Consider the following 22,445-nt stretch of genomic DNA (forward strand, 5'->3'; position numbering starts at 1 on the left):
AAATCAAGGTGACGATTTGTCATCCTTAGTGTGAACAGACCATCTGACTTCTTTTAATGGTTCCAGTACTCTCAGATATTCCAACGCTATTTCATGCCAATTTGTAATTTTTTGGATTTAATTGCTATATTTCGTGAGATCTCATTTATTTAATTTAGTATGATTTGCTTATCCGCCAATAACGGTTGGGTTTAGGGGTGGGCTTGAATGCCACACCTCCCGTTTAAAATCGTATTTTGTCATACAACTAAACTTTTACAAATTAAAACTGAAAACGTAAAATAGTTCAGTTTCCTCGTGAGATCAATCTGGATATTTAGTTTTAATTTGACTGAAGGTGTTGATAGTAATCGTTTAAGTATCCATCTTCTACACCATATGATTCCCCATGAACTATGCCACTGTCTCACATGCCTTTTTTTTGTGAACACCTCAAAAGGTATTTGCGCAGCCAAAACATTCTGCCTTTCCTATTTAACTTGCTGCTGATTACCTTTCACAGACTGTCGGTCAGAGACGTTGGCTGAGTATCAATAATTCATTGTCTTCTAATTGTGTTTTTTACCTTTAAATGTCAGACTGTACCGTATGAAGGAATGCAGGTGATATTAAGATCAGTGGGCTCATTCATTGATATAAGTGTGTCAGACATCAAGTAGGAAAAGATGAAGAAATCAAAGACTCTTGATAAAACATCTTTATCGCATCTCAAAATGACATATCGTGTCCCATTGCTTTTTTATTTTACTGCTTGAATGGAAAAGAGAACAACCTAGAGGATTTTGCGAACATTTCCATTTTGTTGTCAGTTTTTTTTTTTTGTAAGTTTGTTGCTGTTTCTTAAAAAACATGCAAATAGACAGACGTCAGAGCTGTAAATTTTTCGACACAAATACATGCATTTGTTTTTATTCACAAAACCAGCCCATAGTTCTAATCCAATACAAACATTGCTGCTTTTTTTAAAAGATGTAGCTACCGGCAATGTCATGAAAACAAAACAAAATAAAAAGATAAATCTTTTTTTTTTTTCAGTGCGTTCGATTGAGCCGAGCAAGTGCTGTGGAGGGCTCTGTAAAAATTCAGACCTGTACATTGAGAACAATCATGTGACAATCTGTAATATTACACTTTTAAACATAATATAATGAGAGGTCACATGATATAATCTGACAAAATATAACAGAATGCTGCCAGTACAGTAAAACAAAATGAATATTGATATTTTGGAGCTTCCAGTAGTAACAACCCTACAGAAATGATGTAATTTCATATTTCAATTACATCATCGATAGAGTAGGGTTTATTATGATGCATATTTGTTCATTCAGAAAACTGGGTTTGCAGATTTTGGAATCCCTTAAAAGACAAAACATTGATCAGTTTTCGAAACTATAAATTGAAATCAAACAAAAAACAAACAAACAAAGGAAACGGTCATAAAATACAGTTTTTTTAAGTAAGAACAATGGTCCTAAATTACAATAGTGCTTGCCATTAGCCACTAATTTTAAAATATAGCCGTAAAATTTACATTCTCTACACAAGTACTGTATCTTTCCACACGTGAACAACATTAACACCAAACACAGAAATTTTGTTGATTGTCCACACTGAGTCCGCCATTTCTGTTTGTCAATGAACAGTTCCATGTCTAAGCCACAGACAAAAATCTGTTGGAAAAGGGACAAAAAGGTACCAAAATGGAAACATATAAAAGGGAATGAAAGTTGCCATAGATATTTTTATTTATGTTTAATTTTTGGTTCAAGGAATAAGTAGGTGCATCCATTACTCGTTTGATTCTTTTTTGTATTGTTGTTTAATTGTTCAGCATCTTGTGATGAAGTTTTTTTTTTTCATAGCTGTATTGTGTTTCTCTTTTTTCTTTTCATGTAGATTGTGTTTGTCAGCCAGTGTTGGTGCCCGAGATGATCCAAGCGAGAGTTGGCATTGCACTTGATGGCAGAGCTTTGGGTGGAGGTCAGAGGTCACAGTCCTACTGGAACCACCGGAACGCCGCGCCCGTCGGCAGCATCACCTTCTTAGAGAAAGAAAAAGAGAAATGGGGGGGTGGGGAAACAAAAATGGCCACATTTAGTAGAATGCAATTTGATTGAAAAACAAATAGGTTAAAGCACCAAGTGTTTTGTGGCTTTAAATCAAGCTAATTAGATACAAGAATTCAAATTTGCATTAAAACTTTGTCTTTTTCTTTCAAGAAAATGGAACAAAACTATTGATGAATCATTCTAAACTACACAGCTTATGTCCAATCTTTACAATTAGAATGATCCACCTTTAGATACAAATACTCAATTGCAAATTATTATATACTGTGTATGAATATGCATCACAAACATCTTACTCTTTCAAGAAAACGACAAATAAACAAATACTGATGAGTCATCTTGCACTTTACAGGTTTCGTCCAGTCAATGCTGTCTAGAATGAGAATGCCCCTCCTCTAAATACCACAACAATATACTGGTGTACAAATACACTTCAATATGGTGGCTTTCTTTTTCAAGAAAATGGAACACAAATACTGATGCCTCATCTTGCATTAGACAGGTTCAGTCCAATCAAATGCTCCCTAGAATGACAGCGTCCCACAATTAAATATGACCACAATATACTAATGTACAAATACACATTAAAACAGGGGCTTTCACTTTAAAAAAAATGGAACTCAAATACTTATGACCCATAATGCACTTCACAGGTTTCGTCCAATCAAATGCTGTCTAGAATGAGAATGCCCCTCCTCCAAATACCACAACAATATACTTGCGTACAAATACATTTCAAAACGGTGGCTTTCTCTTTCAAGAAAATGAAACACAAATACTAATGACTCATCTTGCACTAGACAGGTTTCGTCCAAACAAATGTTATCTAGAATGAGAATGAGAATCCACTGTGCCAGATATAACATATGCCGGATAAGTTGGTGGTTCATTCTGCCGTGGTGACCCCTGATGAATAAAGTGACTAAGCCAAAGGAGAATGAATGAATGAGTATGAATGTGTGTACTGTATAAGTACTAAATCAAACATAGCCTACTACATTTGTCATGTAGTCACATACATGTGACCAATTGCATTAGCTGTGTTCCTTCACTGCCATTCTCTCTGCTTACATTTTGTCAATAATACAAAATCAGAAACGGTATCTCACCACTTCAAGTGAAAAATCAAAGTATGTCCTGGATAAAACAACTCATTTTTCAAAGGTCACTTTCTTTCCTTTAGAGGGTGTATGGTCCTTATTTTCTGTCAGAGGAAAGTAAATACAATGAACTGCTGTGGCTGAAAAAGGATATCGCACGACAAACGCCAGAATCAAAGGTAATATTGCAATTTTCCCTTATGGAGAAGTCAATCCCAGGATGCAATGTGATAAGCTAAGTGGCTACGACAGTGGTTGAGGTCTATGGAACATTTCATTTATACAAGGATGTCGGAAATGTTGAGTTTCAACTAGGAAACTTTGACTGGAGGACCCCTACTTCAGATTTCAAGATGGCTGCTCAGCACATCAACAATGAGAAATTGCAATGTGTTATTTACTGTTATTTGCTGCACAGAGTACTATCCAACCTCCATCAGTGGACATGATACTATTGAGCAATCGGTGCTAATACAGCTGCTTTTGCTATCAATGGATGCATCCATCATGGTTTTCCAATCAGTGTCCAGGAACGTGGTCACCTTCAAAACACCAGCTTCCAAGGTAAACAAAACGCAGCAGTAATACTACTCTCTTCACATTTTAACAACAACTAAAATCACAAACTATCTGAGCAGGTACCACATTTAATAAATCAACTCAAGCCCCCATCCCCCCCCTTTATTATGTTATCTAGAATGAGAATGCCCCACCTCCAAATATTAACACAATATACTTGTGTACAAATACACATGAAAACAGCTGCTTTTTACTTTAAGATAAAAGAACACTAATACTGATGACTCATCTTGGACTAGACAGGTTTCGTCCAATCAAATGTTGTCTAGAATGAAAATGCCCCACCTCCAAATGCAGCCACAATACACTGGTGTACAAATACACATTAAAGCGGTGATTTTCTCTTTCAAGAAAATGGAACACAAACACTGATGACTCATCTTGCACTACATAGATTTGCTTCCATTCAGATGTTATCTAGAATGAGAAAGCCCCACATCCAAATACCACCACAGTATACTTGTGTACAAATAGATATTAAAACAGCAGCTTTCTCTTTCCAGAAAACGCTAAACACATACTGATGACTCATCTTGCACTACACAGGTTTCGTCCAATTAAATGCTGTCTAGAATGAGAGTGTCCCACTCTCCCACATCTAAAGCCACCACAATATACTGGAGTACAAATAAACATTAAATCAGCGGCTTTCTTTTTGAAGACAATGCAACAAATACTGATGATTCATCTTGGACAAGACAGGTTTCATCCAATCAGATGTTATCTAGAATGAGAATACCCACCTCCAAATGTTAACACGATATACGGGAGAACATAGACACCTTAAAACACCAACTTTCTCTTTCAAGAAAATGGAACACAAACACAGATGACTCATCTTGCATGACACAGGTTTCATCCAATCAAATGCTGCCTAGAATGAGAGTGTACCACATCCAAATACCACCACAATATACTTGTGTACAAAAACACATTAAAACAGTGGCTTCCTCTTTCAAGAAAAAGAAGATGCTCTTCAGATTGAGAAAGTCCCACCAGCAAATACAGCATAAACTGATAATCACTCTAACAGGTTTGTCCGATTTGTGATATCAAAGTAGGTATTTCGTCTGACAAAAACCTCTGTAACCATAATTCATCATCCATTCTGCTCTGAGAGTTCATTTGATTGCTTGCATCATTGTATGAGTGATGCACAAAGTAAGTTTAGAGTTTTTTTTTTTTTTTTACACTATCATATTCTTATGCTATACTTGAACTGAGTATTTATTGATTTAATTCATATACGTTACCTTGTTTTTATTGCACGCGAGTTGCACTTTGAATTGAGATGTATTTTTTATTGGATCTTTGTAGTGTAAAATGATGATCATTGTAATTTGCACTGACAAAGGAACATTTGTTTATTTTGCAAATATATTATTTGATTTTTTCCTTTATTTGTGAACATTTCAGTGATTCAAATTTGTAATTATTTTATTCTTTGCACGTTCATCTGAGCAATCATTTTACTCATTGTCTAATAGAAACACTGTTGGGTTAGCTGACTTTAGTTTAGCATTTACCTTTAAATTCTGAACACAAAAATTGTCTATTTAGTACAAATGTGGGGGTGACACAGTGGCTCAGTGGTTAGCACTGTCGCCTCACAGCAAGAAAGTTGCTGGTTTGCGCCCTGGCTGGGTCAGGTGGCATTTCTGTGTGAAGTCAGCATGTTCTCCCCGTTTGCTTGGGTTTTCTCCAGGTGCTTCGGTTTCCCCCACAGTCCATAGACATGTGCTATAGGTGAATTGAATAAACTAAATTGGCCGTGGTGTTTGTGTGTGACGAAGTGTGTATGGATGTTTCCAAGTACTGGGTTGCAGCTGGAAGGGCATCCACTGTGTAAAACATATGCGGGATAAGTTGGTGGTTCATTCCGCCGTGGTGACCCCTGATGAATAAAGTGACTAAGCCAAAGGAGAATGAATGAATGAGTATGAATGTGTGTACTGTATAAGTACTAAATCAAACATAGCCTACTACATTTGTCATGTAGTCACATACATGTGACCAATTGCATTAGCTGTGTTCCATCACTGCCATTCTCTCTGCTTACATTTTGTCAATAATACAAAATCAGAAACGGTATCTCACCACTTCAAGTGAAAAATCAAAGTATGTCCTGGATAAAACAACTCATTTTTCAAAGGTCACTTTCTTTCCTTTAGAGGGTGTATGGTCCTTATTTTCTGTCAGAGGAAAGTAAATACAATGAACTGCTGTCGCTGAAAAAGGATATCGCACAACAAACGCCAGAATCAAAGGTAACATTGCAATTTTCCCTTATGGAGAAGTCAATCCCAGGATGCAATGTGATAAGCTAAGTGGCTACGACAGTGGTTGAGGTCTATGGAGCATTTCATTTATACAAGGATGTCGGAAATGTTGAGTTTCTACTAGGAAACTTTGACTGGAGGACCCCTACTTCAGATTTCAAGATGGCTGCTCAGCACATCAACAATGAGAAATTGCAATGTATTATTTACTGTTATTTGCTGCACAGAGTACTATCCAACCTCCATCAGTGGACATGATACTATTGAGCAATCGGTGCTAATACAGCTGCTTTTGCTATCAATGGATGCATCCATCATGGTTTTCCAATCAGTGTCCAGGAACGTGGTCACCTTCAAAACACCAGCTTCCAAGGTAAACAAAACGCAGCAGTAATACTACTCTCTTCACATTTTAACAACAACTAAAATCACAAACTATCTGAGCAGGTACCACATTTAATAAATCAACTCAAGCATTCACTGTAAAAAGAGAATAATTACTTGTTGTTTTTACCCCCCCCCCCCCCCCCCCCAAAAAAAAAAAATAAATAAAAATAAATAAATACTTGCTAATGGTTCCAAGCCTTCTTGAGGTTCTTTTTTTAGTTAAACTCTAAAGGAGATCATTTGAAGTAAGCTGTAAACCTGACATAATTTACATTTTTATAGTAGGAAAAAAGTACTATGGAAATCAATGGTTTCTGGTTTCCACCATTCTTCAAAATATCTTCTTTTGTGTTTAACAGAAAAACAAACTTGTGAAGGTTTAAAACAAGTAAATAGTAAGTAAACAATGATGGAACTGTACATTTTTGTGAGAACTATTGCTTTAAAAGGACTAGTTGACTTTACTAAAAAGACCAGACTAAAGTTGGAACTAAAACTTGGAACTAAATTAACTTAATTTAATTTTTAAAATGGAAATTTTTTTAAAAGAAGAAAACGATTCCCATTGCGATAAACTCTCTAAAAAATAATAAACTTTTTATTGCAATTATAAGTAGCCACACAAGAATTCAATTCAATTCATGGTTATTTCTATAGCAATTTTACAATGAAGATTGTGTCAAACCAGCTTAACATAGAACTTCTAGTAACTTTCAGTCCAGTTTTCAGAGTTGAAATTCAGTTTAGTTCCGTTCAGAGTGTTTTTTATTGCTGAAAGTCCAAGCACTGAAGAGCAAATCCATCAATGCACAGCACCACAAATCGCGACCAGAATCCTGACCAGAAGAAGAAAGCCTTTCAGAAACTTTTTTTGCCCACTGTTTTACAAAGACTATGAAGTCAGATATACTCTTTGCATACTGCTTGCCTGCCATATTGTAGATAACTATTAATATTCAGAAGCAGGGACAAATATTACCTAACTACAACTAATGATTATGGGTGATTTTAAAAAGGTCTTCAGTATCTCCCAATGAAAGTTTCTGTTTCAATAGAAAAGTTTGATTTCAAGTGTTTAACAAGGCTATTAGTGGAGCACTGCTAGCTGATACCAGCACAGATTTGATTAAACAACTATTGGCCGGTTCAATGATGACATTTGCTAATTGCTCACCTGCTGTATGTAAACTATAGTCATTAAAACAGATGATTGTTTTGAAGATGTTTCAATCCTATAGAGTTTTAAACTGATCACACCCAAGCTGATTAGACAAAAGCATTGGATAACTAATTTAAAGACGCAATATGTAATTTTGTATTCACAACAAAAAAAAAAGTGTAGTTTGATGACACCTTGAGTGAGTGTGGACTCATGGGTGTTTCGTTCATTACGGGACTCCTCTAGAAATCATGTTCATATATGAGATAAGTACACCGAACAAAATGATTGTATTTACTACATTTTTTAAGGTAAGTGGTTGCAAACAATTTATATGGGCGGAATTTAGATAAACAAATTGAATGTAGTAATGTGCAACCTAATTAAGTAACTTAAAAGTAATGTGCAACTTAATTTGTTTGTTTAAATACATGCCATATAAATTGTTTGCAAACACTTACCTTAAAAAGTTGAGTAAATCCAATGAATCATTGTTTTTAGTATATCAAAAATTGTATTATCATGGCAGTATTAAGCAGACTAAAGCTGAAAGCCACAGCAGAGCTTATATAATGCCACTGTTGGCACAGTCACTTCTGGTTCTCCTGGTCATGATCAGAGAAGAAGCGCTGTTTTATCACATTAATTATATTTTAGGGTTCTTATAACGCTCACCAGCCTGATTTCACCAAGTAGGACATGTTCCTGTATTAACATCTGTGTTGGTTCTAGAACAACATTCCAATCAGCCAATCAGAATTAAGAGACATGTTTACCGTTCAGACTTACAGTTCGGTTTATGCACTTCTACATGATTGTAATCTAACCATTATTTCTCTCTGACTTTGGGAATAATTTACAGTTATGGTTGAATTTAGGCATAGGGAATAGGTGTGGATTACATTTTCTAACAAAAATAATGTTTCAGGATCAGCATAGATGGTTATCTAGGACCGCATTGTACTTGACAAAATCATGAAGTGCTAGTACATGGTCCTTGTCACTACTTATAGCTACATTTGAACATTCTTCAAAACATTTGGTATAATGTAAGTGCTTCAAAATCATAGGACAAAAAGAGCTAGATAAATTAACGTTACGTCTAAATCAGCTACAAGTATGTTAGATCCCATTTTTAACATAATTACTAAAATAGTTACTACTAATAGTAGGAGAACTGCTTCTTAATGTTATCAATCTTTTTTATCTTTAGGTCACGATGCAAACCCTTTCAAGATAGCTGTTATTAAGCCTCTTATTATGAAACCACATCTTGATCCCAGCAACTTAGCTAATTAAAGGCCCATTTCAAATCTTCTATTTATGTCTAAAATATTAGAAAGGGTTGTGTCTGCCCAATTATGCTCCCTTCTACAGTTGAACAGTGTTTTTTTGTAAATACAGTTGAAACTAGAAGTGTACATACACTGTATAAAAAGGCACATAACAGTTTAAAAAAAGTCAGATGTTAATGTGACTAAACTTTTTCTTTTTTAGGTAAGTTAGAATTATCAAACTCGTTTCTGTTATGCTTAATAGCAGAATAATGAAAGATTTTTTTTTTGATTTTTGAGAAATTGTTATAACTTTTCTTAAAGTCAATTTTACATACAATAAGATTATGATGCCTTTAAAAAAGCTGAGATGGTGTTAAGGTTTTGGAAGTTTTTGATTGGCTAATTGACAACATTTGAGTTAATTGGAGGCACAACTGTAGAATAGCATTTAAGGAAAACCTCAAACACACAGCTTCCTTGTGTGACAACATGGGAAAATCAACAAGCCAGAATCAACAAAAACAGCCACATTACAATCTGGTAAATTACACTAAGAAATAAGAATAATTTTTGAAGACATGTCCTGTAGTCTGATAAAACTAAGATTGAACTGTTTGGTCATAATGACCAGTGTTACATTTGGAGGAAAAAGGGGAAAGCTTACAGTAACACCATCCCAACTGTAAAGTATGGGGGTGGCAGCATCATATATGCCACTTCACAGCATCGATGGCATCATGAAAGAACATTATGTAGAAATACTGAAGCAACATATCAAAACTTCAGCCAGGAACATAAAACTTGGCCCCAAATGGGTCTTCCCAACAGACCATGACCCTAAGTATACTGCCAAATTAGGTAAAATGTGCTTTAAAGACAACAGAGTGAACGTTTTGGAGTGGCCATCACAAAGCCAAAATACATGGGCCAAAATACATTCAAACTATTGTGAGAAGCTAGCTTGTGGAAGGATACCCAAATCATTTGACCAAAGTTATACAGTTTAAAAGCAAAGCTGAAAAAATACCAAGGAAATGTATGTAAACTTTTGATTGTCTAGAAATTAATACAAAATTCTCAAAAAATGATCTCATTATTCTGGTATTTAGCAAATGTAAATCATTTAGGTAATCCTGAGGGACCTAAAATAGTAAACATTTAGTATGATTTACCATCAGATATTTTTGAAAAAGTGGTTATGTTTCTTCTTTAGAGTTTATGTAAACTTGTTTCAACTGTTCATATACAGCTCCTAAACCTTTCTGAATTTGATTGTTATGGAATAATGTGCACCTTTTGAAAAGCTACTAAAAAGCTTTACACATAAAACTGAATTGAATTGAATTAGGTTAGAAAAATATATAAAACTGTTAGTGATTTTTGTTTTTTAGATATTTTAAAGAAAATTTTAGCTCAAAAAACACCCAATGTGTATTATCGGTTGACATGTTGCTGCATCTCTACAAGCAAAGAGCTTATGTATGAACAAAATCACATGATTTCATTCTAAATTTCATCCCACTTCCTGCAGACACATTTTTCTCTAAAGCATTTCTAATAAAAAAATCCCCAAATCGACAGACTTTGGTTTGTTTTGCATCCTTCCGCTCTCCTCTGCGGCCGTTGTGATTCATCTAATTCTTCCTTCTCCCCGTTTCGCTCCCTGCTCTGTCTTTCCTGCCCCCTCCTCCTCTCCAGCCATGGGCCATGGCCCTGGCTCCACGTGAAAGCCGATACGCCACATTCATTATTTAGTCACCACGCAGTCACGTCGAGCGCCCACCACACTGCTCTCGCTACGGCCTCTTTATATCTCGCTCTCTCTCTGTCTTCTCTCAGTGCTGCGCGTCTGTCGGGTTGGCGTCCGCGGCAGGACTCAGGTGGGCGCTGAGATTGGGCCAGCTGAGGAAAAGCAAGAAGCCTTGTGAGGCAACGTTGAGGTTGAAGCTCAGGCATTGCTGTGTTCATACTGCGGCACAAAATCTGGCCAAAGCCATGGGCGCAAACACATCCCTGCTCACATGATCACTTGTGCACCACTAGCCCACACACACTCAGTATCACTGAAGCGGCCCTGGACAAGACAAAGTAAGACCAACATGTTTAAACCCTCAAAAAACATGTAGAGATAGATAATTTATTAACTAAAGTGTTCCACAACATAAGCTGGACACATGTTAACTTTGAGCTCTTCAATGGTTTAGTGCTTCTTCATGTAATCTTTAAATACAGCTATTAGATGGAGTTCTTGAATTAGAAAGCAAGTTTTCAGAGGTTATTTTCATTAGGGTGTATGCAACTTGTTAAAATACATCAAATTTACTAAACTCTAACATATACCAAACTCTTTAGACTAAGAAAGAATACAGCATTTTAGTGGCTGAAACTGAAGACATTCCTGTCCGCTTGTTAAGTCGTGATGTATGAAATGCTGTTTCCGTGTCCAAGCAGCTGCTCATTTAAATTGAGAAAATATTCAGAATATTTTATTTAGTTATATCACAGATTAAAGTGAACTTTACATAAGATCATGGTGTACAAAACAGTCTCTAGACTTACTGCCTCACAAACACCATTATTTTAAAAGTTTAAAAAAATTTATCACTTTCTGGCCATCAGATATTCCGCATAGATTTTTATATTGCGATCTTGATTTTCGAAAGTAATACAGCGCTTTGTAAATGTTTATTATCATCATATGTTGAGTCTTACCATACAGTTTGATACAGCGATTTAACCTGGAATCCACTTCGTGTGACGTCACACTTAACAAGTGGATAATGCATTGTTAACCTCAGTGAATAAAGTATCCAAGATCATAAAAACTTCATTCAATGTCCAAATATTCAATATCCTGTATAGAAATAAACTAATGTATTGTATGACTTTATTTATTAAAAATATAATAAAAACAGTAATATTGTGAGACACTATTACAGTTAAAATAACTGTTTCTATTTACATTTATTTGAAATGGTCATTTATAAGCAGAATTTTCTCCATCAATACTCCAGTTTTTGGAGTCATGATCCCTCAGATTCATAAATGCTGATTTGTTGATCAAGAAATATGAATATATTTATATTTTATAATATATTTAATGCTTTCTTGCAGAATAAAATTGATAACATTAAGTATATATAATAATAAATATATTAAAACGAAGTATTAGGTGACGCAGTGGCACGGTAGCTAGTGCTGTCGCCTCACAGCAAGAGGGTCGTTGGTTTGAGCCTGGCTGGGTCAGTTGGAGTTTCTGTGTGGAGTTTGCATGTTCTCCCCGCATTCGCGTGGGTTTCCTTTGGTTGCTCCGGTTTCCCCCACAGTCCAAAAACATGCGGTACAGGTGAATTGGGTAAAGTAAATTGTTCATAGTGTATGTGTGTGAATGAAAGTGTGTCTGAGTTTCCAAGTGATGGATTGCGGCTGTAAGAGTATCCGCTGCATAAAACATGTGCTGGATAAGTTGGCGGTTCATTCTGCTGTGGCGACCCCAAATTAATAAAAGGACTAAGCCGAAAAAAAATGAATGAATGAATTACTAAGTATTAATAAAAGTGTTAATATTAATATATTAATAGTATTACAGTTTTTCTCAGTAACTTTGGTCCATTTCTCAGATCAGAAAATTGAAATTCTCAAAACGATCTGTTCCATCTTCACATTATTGTGTCAGTTGTGCACATCAAAAAGCAGTTTCTCATTTCTTTGAACAATTTGCAAATGCTTTTGTACATCCGTGCCAATGATTATGTGTTATTTTCTGATCTTTCCTACATTATCAATTGCTTATGTCATGTTGATCAAAATTGATTATTTTGGTCTCTGTTGAATAGTCTCACCCCCAACAACATTTAATCATTTGTTCATGGCATAAGTCTTAACATGCAAAATGGCTGAACAAGTTGTCATAATATTTAGTCATAATGCATTGTCCTATACATTTCCATTAGACCTTTTTCCTAAATCTGAATACAATTGGTAATTTTTTTTCCCAGGTGAATCCTGACTTCTTCTAATGATGGTGCATCTCAAAGGAGATTCTTATGTTCACATTTTTATTTTTGCTAAGTTTTTATTTGTGTTATGCAGTGCTGTATTTTCCTTTCTGTATCACAATGACATAATCTGTCAAAAAAGTACAGTACAATTTTTTATTTTATTTTTTTGCCATAGTTTACATCAGACCACCCCTCCAGAGCACACTATTATATTGACAACATGACTAAGTGATCAGATTGTTTTGTCCGTACACTATGACACAAGGACTTTTCATTCTGATGGCACTGACACATTCATTGACACAGAAATTTCATTTCGAGAGATGAACTAAGGATTTTGAGAATGAGACTGGCTTTTGCAGGAAATCCATGGTGTTTTGCTATTTGTACACATTGCTTTGAAAAATGCACTTACTGTTTTGCTGATCTGAGAAATGTACCAAAGAGACTGAGGAAAAACAGTAATGTACAGTCAAAGTCAGAATTATTAGCCCCCTTTTTATTTTTTTTTTATTTTTTTTATTTTTTCCAAAATTATGTTTAACAGAGCAAAGAATTTTTCACAGTATGTCTGATGATATATGTCTGATGATATTTACTTCTGGTTAAAGTCTTATTTGTTTTATTTAGTCTTATTTGTTTTTAATTAAAGAAAAAAAAAAACATTTTAAGGTCAAAATTATTAGCCCCTTTAAGCAATTTTTTTTCAATTGTCTACAGAACAAACCATCGTTATGCAATAACTTGCGTAATTCCTCTAACCTGCCTAGTTAACTTAATAAACCTAATTAGGCCTTTAAATGTCACTTTTAGCTGTATGTAATTGTCTAGAAAAATATCTAGTGAAATATTGTTTACTGTCGTCATGGCAAAGAGAAAATAAATCCATTATTAGAAATGAGTTATTAAAACTATAATGTTTGGAATTGTGTTTAATTGTGTTGTGTTTTTATTTAACTTTTGTCCTTAATAAATATTTACCTTGTTTCATGCAGCACTTCCTCCTCCTGCTCAGTTTACACACTGAAAATTCAAGTAAATACTCATTTCGCAACAACAATACAATCACGTGAAATCACAACACTATAGGTTCACACACGAGCCCCTGAGAATTCACTAGCTCTGACCTTTAACTAGTAACTAACCCGCAAGAACTGACCCTTATGCCCAATCCTCTTTCACAGACCAGCCCACAGGCAACCACTGCGACGCCTGACCCGTGACCTTTAACCCCAGCTCTGTCCAAACAGCAGACCCTAACAAGGAGGTGACTCTTTTCGGCAAGGTCATCATTCCAGCAAGGTGTCAACCAGAAGACCCACATCTTAATCTGTGTTTATTGATTTTCCTATGAATAAGTTACCGCTGCGATGTGCTGAGGGCTCAGTTTCCACAGGTCAGTGATACGACGGCGCTCTGTTACTGACCTAAGGGGACAGGAGAGCACAGTTTCACTTCTTCCGCTCGATAGTCTGAGCTAAAAATTCTGGACTGAAGGTTACATTAAACTACACGAGTTTGATGGGAGAGCTTTGATGTTGGCTTGGCAGTGATAGCATGAATTTGTTTGTTTTTAGGATGTTTTTACATTGGACTGTCATGTTGCTAGCAAGAATTGACATGTTTAGGACTATGCTAGCAAGTCACAAACTAAAGTCACACTGCAGAGTGGTCTCTGAAATCTTCTGACGCTGCCAGATCTTCATCGGACGGAAGATTTGATCACAACGGGTATTAAGCGTATGTCGGTAAACATGTCAAACCAACGATCAAAGACCACAGATTTTAGCCTAGGATTACATTATCTTTTAGGATATTAGAATTTTTTTCAGACGACCAAATAGTGGCTGAAATCACACAGTGTGAGCAGGGCAGGATGTTACTAGGATTTATAGCATGTTTTAGCAGATGGATATTTAGCATACTACGCTAGTAGAGAAGAATATGTTGCTAGCATGCTAGCGGTGTATTTTTTGTATTGAATAACTACAGTCCAAAATAAAATAAGTCTACGTTTTTATCAGATGGCTAATGCTAGCATGTTTCCAGAATGATTTAGCTAATTTTGAGTAAAAATGCTTCTAACATATTTACAATTTTGCTAACATGTTTCAATATTGTTTCTATTAAAAAGCATATTGTTAACATTTCAGTTGTTAATGCTAACATGTTGACTGCATGCTTCTCTAATCTTAGCTGCTTTAAAATGTGTTAACAACAGGCTAATAACAAGTTGCTATCACAAATGAACATGTTTTAACATTATGCTAGCATGTCTAAGCATGATTCTAGAATGTTTCTTAAGGCTAACATGTTGCTCGCAAGTTTATAGCATTCACCATTTAAAAACTTTATGCTTGCATGATTTAACATGTCATAGCTGTTGCTGCTGGCATGTTAGCTAGACTAAATTAAAATGTTTTTACTAATGTAGACAACACAGGCTTACTCTGAAAACGTAGCCCTATTTTTACGTTTCTGGAGATCAGGAATTATGTAGCCAGAAGTACGTAAGGCTGCATTTAATTCTTTTAATTTTTAAAACAAACGCCACAGGGCGGTATGCCACCGTTCTTTTTCGCGCTTACCAGTTGACTGCATACTGCCGTATGGAGGGCTTTCCTGCTGTTACCAGTTTCTTCAGTTAGCTCGCCATGTACGTCAGTGGATTTGATACGCAGAGAGGAGCCGACCACGAGCTGACGACAAGTCCAGCAAAGAATGGTTCCAGAAATCGGGTAAATAAACAAATGAAAAAGATCTGAAAACACGGTACAAATAAGGCGAAGGCTTCTCATTTTGTTTATTGCTTTTGAAAATTGTCGGTTGGGTTTAGGAAAGTGGATGGGCAGGTCAATCTGTGTTTTTAAAAAACTGTTGGTTGGGTTTAGAGAGGGGGTGTGTCAGTCGATCAGCCAGTCAGTCAATCAGCCAGTGAGTCAGTTAACAGAGGTCTCTGGTGGATTTATGCGAGAACGGCGGGTGCGAATGGCACTTGCAAGAGAAATTTGAGATTTCAAAAAAGCGTACACAGTGACCTCTGGTGGATTTGCAAAAACAAAAACGGCAAAACAAACGTAGCTCCTGGGACATATATTACGGTCTCCAGAAATGTATATAGAGGTACGTTTTCAGAATGAGCCTGGGTTGTTCCACTGTATCAACCCCTGATAAATGAAGGGACTACGCTGAAGGAAAATAAATGAATGAAAATAAAATAAGTATAAAAAGGTATATGGTTAACATGGAAACTTTTCTCATCTTCTAGTTTGACTAAAATCTAAAACAATCGAAAAATCGAAAAAAAAAAATTCTAAGCAACTAAATTAAATAGAATAGAACATTATATAATATCAATAATCAAAAACTGCAAAAAAATGAACCTCCTGGGATGTGTTTTGCGATCTCCAGAAATTTATATAGCAGTAAGTTTTCAGAATAAGCCTGGGTTGGATGTATAGCGCAGTTAACATGAATTAGAAATTTGCTATAGATACGTTATAGCATGTTACTAGCATGTATTAAAAGTTCCTAGAGCTTACATAGAGATCCTAGAATACTTTAACTGTCCTGGGTTATTTCTAGGCTTAGCTATGATAGATAGCTTGATAGGTGAAGGTTTAAAGGTCTTGAACCGGTAATATATATGTTAAATACACTGTAAGAGTTAAAGTTTTAAAGTTTTTAGATTTTTTGTAGCTTTGATCGTTGTTTTTTTTGTTTTTTGTTTTTGCTAATCTAACATAAAATTTCAAGTTCCAACCAGATATCTTTAGTGTTTATTTCACTGAAACATAACAAGAAGCCATTATTGATGAATTCACAGCAAAAACAACTGTATGGTGACAAGCAAGCAATAATATGATGTTTCTCTGTGTGATCTACTATAAGATTTCAACCCTTTAGGCCTCTTCTTTCTAAAAGCATCCAAGCCGATCTGCCTGTTGCTTTCAGTGTCTGTATGTCTTTGCAGCAGCCCTGCGGTCATGTGTACCTTTGGTTGTGTCTGTGTGCGTGCGCGTGAATGTGAAAGTGTGTGTGGTGTCAAATAGAGGTGCAAGTTGGCAGCTTCTCTCTGTGTGCTCATACCAAGACGAGACCATCTCCCCCTTTCAGAGCACTGATATCACCATCATCTTAAATCAAGCCTACATTTGACCGGCATTAGACACAAACACACACACATACACATATATTTAGCTGTTATGTAAATAGGGACATTGCATAGATCTCTTTTGCTTTGATATACAGCAAGCTAAAAAAGCAAAACTAAGCCAACCTGCCACATTAACCATAACAAAGTATGTCAGCAATAAATAAGACAAAGTAGATGAGGAAATAATAAATGAATTGTAAGTAAATGTTAATTTTATGTCATTTTAAATGTTTTGTTTTACCCATTAAATTAGGTGACAATTAGATGATAACAAAATTATTACAATAGAAATGAGGACACATTTCTGTTGTTTTGCATAAATGTGGTTCTAATTAAGCTGTGAAAATCATTTTGCCAGGTATTAATTGTGATGTGTTAATTATATCATTATCAGTCAAAAATATCAAGCTGTTTTATATGATTGAATCAACTTGACAACATGAGATTACACTGATGAAAGATGTTGTTTAGATTTAAATATGTATAAACAGCTTTTTTACCCTTTACCTTTAACAGGTGTATAGAGCAATTATAATATTGTAGTTTTTCAATTATCGTCCTTTTTCATTTCAATGTTAAGGTTTTAGTAATGTATCTATTTGTGTGTCACTTTTATTTGAACTATTTTGATTAAATGTTTTTATTTTATTTATTATTTATATTATATAATATGAATAAATTGTATTTAGTTGCTTAAAAGTATTTTTTTAGATTTTCTTTTGATTTAGATTGTTTTAGATTCTAGTAAAATAAGAGGAAGTTGAGAAAAGTTTCCATGTTAACAGTATTTCTTTTAATAATTTAATTAATACAATTTTGACTGCACAGTGGTGCAGAGGGTAGCACATTCGCCTCACAGCAAGAAGGTCACTGGGTTAGTTGGCGTTTCTGTGTGGAGTTTGCATGTTCTCCCTGTGTTCGCGCGCGTTTCCTCCGGGTGCTCCAGTTTCCCCCACAAGTCAAGACATTTGGTATAGGTGAATTGGGTAAGCTAAATTGTCCGCAGTGTATGTGTGTGAATGAGTATGTAGGGATGCTTCCCTGTGATGGGTTGCCGCTGGAAGGGAATCCACTGCATAAAACATATACTGGATAAGTTGGCGGTTCATTCCACTGTGGCAACCACAGATTAATAAAGGGACTACGCTGAAAAGAAAATGAATTAATGAATTAATTATTTTATTTTATTTTCCTTTGGCTTAGTCCCTTTATTTATCAGGGGTTGCCACAGTGGAATGACACAGGCTCATTTTGTAAACGTAATGCTATATACATTTCAGGAGAGCACGAAATACATCCCAGAAGCAGTTTTTTTGGAGTTTTTGTTTTTGTAAATCCACCAGAGGCCGCTGTGTGTGATTTTTTAGTTCTCAAATTTCTGTTGCGAGTGTCATTTGCACATGCTGTTCTCGCATAAATCCACCAGAGGCAGCTGTTGACTGACTGACTCCCCAATCCCAACCAATAGTGTTTTCAAAAGCACTGATTTAAAACAACAGTTTTAAAAAGCAATCCAGAAAAAGAAAAGCCCTTGCCTGATTTTACCACGTTTTCAGATTATACCATATTCTCATCCTGTTATTTACTTGTTTTTTTTTTTTTTATGGCTTCTGTTTTTGTCTTTTTCGCTTTCTGGAACCGTTTTTTGCCGGAATCGAATCTCTTCGTCATGGTCAACTCCTCTATGCGTCTCAAGTCCACCAATGTACATAGTGAGCTACTGGATAAACTAGTAACACTGGGAAAGTCGTCCATACGGAGGTAAATGGTCAGTTGGAGAGAATAAAAGGAATGATGCCATACCACCCTGATTCGTTCATTTTAAAAATGAAATGCAGCCATACGTACTTCTGGCTACATAATTTACTATCTTCTGTAATGTACATAGGGCTACGTTTTCAGAATGAGCCTGTGTTGCAACCACCTATACACTCTCGCATTTATATGCATGCATTACAGCCAATTTACCTATAGCGCATGTCTTTGCATGACTCTGGGGGAATCCGGAGCACCCAGAGGAAAGGCAGAACATGCAAACTCCACACAGAAATGCCAACTGACCCAGCTGGGGCTCAAACCAGTGACTATCTTGCTGTAAGATGACAGTGCTAACCATTGAGCCACCGTGCTGCATTTTTAAATTATATTTTACTTAATGAAATTCTGTTACAGACTAACCCTAAACCAGAAAATGTCAAATAAATACATCACCTAACTAAAAAAATAATTATTAATCAGTTGAACTTTATTGGGTTTCAGGTTTTTAGTATTAGTTAAACTGTTTGAATATTCTAGTTTTTATTCTAATTTTTGCATTTTTAATTCACCAAAATTGTCAGTGAGCTGATATTCCAGTCTGACAAGCAAAGAAATGAGTAAAACTCCAACTGCCAATCAGCCAAACAGACCTTAGAAGACTAGTCGACCAGCTTAGCCTCAGTCCATTCATTCATTTTCTTTCGGCTTACTCCCTCTATTCATCAGGGGTCGCCACAGCGGAATGAGCCACCAACTTATCCAGCATATGCTTTTTACACAGTGGATACCCCTCCAGCTGCAACCTATTACTGGGAAACATCCATACAATCTCAATTACAAACATACACTAAGACCAATTTAGTTTATCTCATTTACTTAGCACATGTCTTTGGACTGTGAGGGGAAACCAGAGCACCAGAGGAAATCGACATGAACACGAAAAGAACATGCAAACCACACAGAAATGCCAATTGACCCAGCCAGGACTCGAATAAGCGACCTTCCTGCTGTGAGGTGACAGCGCTAACCACTGAGCCACCGTTTCAGCCAGCGTAGTCTTTTTTTTTTTTTGTTTAATAAAACAAACATAAAATGAAAATTCCTTCAGCACTAGACCCTAACATTCATCATCAAGAAAATGTATGCGTAAACACACCAACACTTTTTAAGACTCAAAATACAAATGAATGAAATTTAATTATCATAAATCCTCACAGACACTTATGCTAACACATGCTAACAAGCAAGTGTGCATTACAGCTGAAATAAACAAACAAACAAGCATCTCCACGCAGATGAACGTGAGCGTCAGTAGGACGAGACTCACGCTTCTAATTCTCCAGTGCTTCTTTTATTTCCATTCAGACGCAGGCTTCCTAAAATAATTCCCCACATCTCCAGTCAGTGAGGTGTGAGGTGGCGAAGGCCTGGACTCCCCCCTCACTCGCCCCTGTGTTTTTATGGCTCTCTCTGAGACGCCAGCAATGCACCGTGAAAGCTGAAAACACCCAGTGCTGCAGGATCACTGCCTGCCTGTGCCCTCGCTCTCAAACAAACACACACACAACATACTTTACCACACACACACACACACACACACAATACAACCAGCAAACACTCAGTTCGATAGAAGTTCACTGCAAGTGCTGAGGACAGAAAGCCCTGTAAAATATATCTATTAATTAACACTTTCCGTATTTTGTGATTCGCAGGTGGAGTTTTCCAGTTATTTAAAGTTGTGAATTGCATTATTGGAGCTTAACCTCTGCTCTGTCGACTTTTGGTGTTGAAAATTCAAAGCCCCAGTTTAACATAGTGACTTTTATTTTAGTAGTTTGAAATAATATAATATATAAGAAATAATATATAGAAAAATGAGTCTGTAGGATAACAGAAATGTACTGACAGTTTATAACAAGGCTTTTGTAGAGTAATACAACAACAATCCAGACAATTTATCACTTTGAACTGTTAAAAATGTTAATAAAAGTCACCTTTTCAAACTTTTCAGGGTCCTATAATGCAATTCAAAAGCATATGTAAATAAAAATAATAATAAACAAAATAAAAATATGATTTACAAAATATTGAAGAGTAGCTAATTTCTGAATTATTTTACAGTGTTGGTCATTCTGTGGGAAGCTGACTAACCTAGTTAGCCTTGAGGTTAAGTTAGTTAAGTATTCCACAGACTCAATAGTCTTATAATAGCAATGAGTTACTAAGCAGATTAAATTACTAAATGATCAAGTTTCAATTGCAGTTTAAGTTAAGTAGGAATATAACGCTAGAAAATACACTCACCGGCCACTTTATTAAGTTCACCTGTATAACTGCTTGTTAATGCAAATTTCTAATCAGCCAATCACATGGCAGCAACCTAATGCATTTAGGCATGTAAACATGGTCAGGGCGATCTGCTGCAGTTCAAACCGAGCATCAGAATGGGGAAGAAAGGTGATTTAAGTGACTTTGAATGTAGCATGGTTGTTGGTGCCATACAGGCTGGTCTAAGTATTTCAGAAACTGCTGATCTACTGGGATTTTCACGCATAACTATCTCTATAGTCATGGTCTGAAAAAGATAAAATATCTAGTGAGCGGCAGTTCTATGGGTGCAAATTCCTTGTTGATGACAGAAGTCAGAGGAGAATGGCCAGACTGGTTCGAGCTAACAGAAAAGCAACAGTAACTTACCAGCAAATCTCATTAAAAAGAGATTTTTTAAAAAAAAACTCATTGTATAATGGTGTGGGGGATATTTTCCAGGCAAACTTTTGGCCTATTAGTACCAAATGTGCATCATGTTAACGCCTCAGCCTACCTGAGTATTGTTGCTGATCCTGCGTGATGCTATCATGTCAATATAGACCAACCCGGTACTAGTAAAGTGTACATAATCAAGTGGCTGGTGAGGGTAAATTTTATATAAAAGACTCGCATGTTCTGGTTGAATTGGTTACAAAACACATGGTCACAGATAGTCTAATAGTGATGAGATGAGCTTAACTCTAAATGATAAATCTGTACCAGCAGAGTCTTTAACAGTGAGTCTGCAAGATGCTTGCTGGTTAAGAATTCCATGCTTATAAACAGAATACTATGTTCTATAGGGATGCAGTCAGTGTCTTTTTACAAAACTTTACTGGTGAAACTTCTCAGACTATGAGGAACTTGCTGACCTTGTTAAGACTCCAAGTTGTAATAATGGTGATGAGTTATTAGGGAGATTAAACTCTAAAACTGTACTGGTGTAGTTGGACACCCTACAAGAAGATTGATGACTAACTTAATCTTGCTAATAGAAAATACAAGTTATTTAAAGAAAATACTCTATTTTCTAGGTAATAATCATGAGCTAGACTAGGAGTGCCCAAAGCCGCTCCTCAAAGGCCAGTATGCTAAAGTTTAGCACCAACTTGCTTCAACACACCTGCCAGGAAGTTTCTAGGATGCTAGTTAGGGCTTGACTAGCTGCTTCAAGTGTCTAATTTGGGGTAGGAGTTCAACTCTGCAGGTCACCAGCCCTCGAGGACCGAGTTCGGGCACTCCTGTAATAGACAATAAAGTTACAAAATGTCTCTGACAACCTGAAAAACTCAAACTCAATTCCTGTAGGGCCGCAGCTCTGCACAGTTTAGCTCCAACCACCTCCAACTTAAGCTACGGTCACACTA

At 36.1% G+C, this 22,445-nt stretch overlaps 1 protein-coding gene across 7 annotated transcripts in view; it reads right to left on the reverse strand.

The window, feature by feature from the left end:
* Positions 1-682: 682 nt before the first annotated feature.
* cxxc5a (CXXC finger protein 5a) overlaps positions 683-22,445 on the reverse strand; it is a 50,438-nt gene continuing 28,675 nt past the window's right edge. For 4 of the 7 annotated variants that reach the window (XR_012397226.1, XM_681066.10, XM_073935983.1 and 1 more), the window contains exon 3: positions 683-2,041. Coding sequence is in view for 6 of the 7 variants with exons in the window: in XM_681066.10 (XP_686158.5) it covers positions 2,000-2,041 (42 nt within the window). In the remaining variant the exon portion in view is untranslated. Of the gene's footprint in view, positions 2,045-22,445 lie in introns of all 7 variants that reach the window. The other 3 variants (XM_009295514.5, XM_009295515.5, XM_005161382.6) reach the window with 1 other exon arrangement.

Source organism: Danio rerio, chromosome 21 (assembly GCF_049306965.1).
Source record: "Danio rerio strain Tuebingen ecotype United States chromosome 21, GRCz12tu, whole genome shotgun sequence".
Taxonomy (NCBI): Eukaryota; Metazoa; Chordata; class Actinopteri; order Cypriniformes; family Danionidae; genus Danio; species Danio rerio.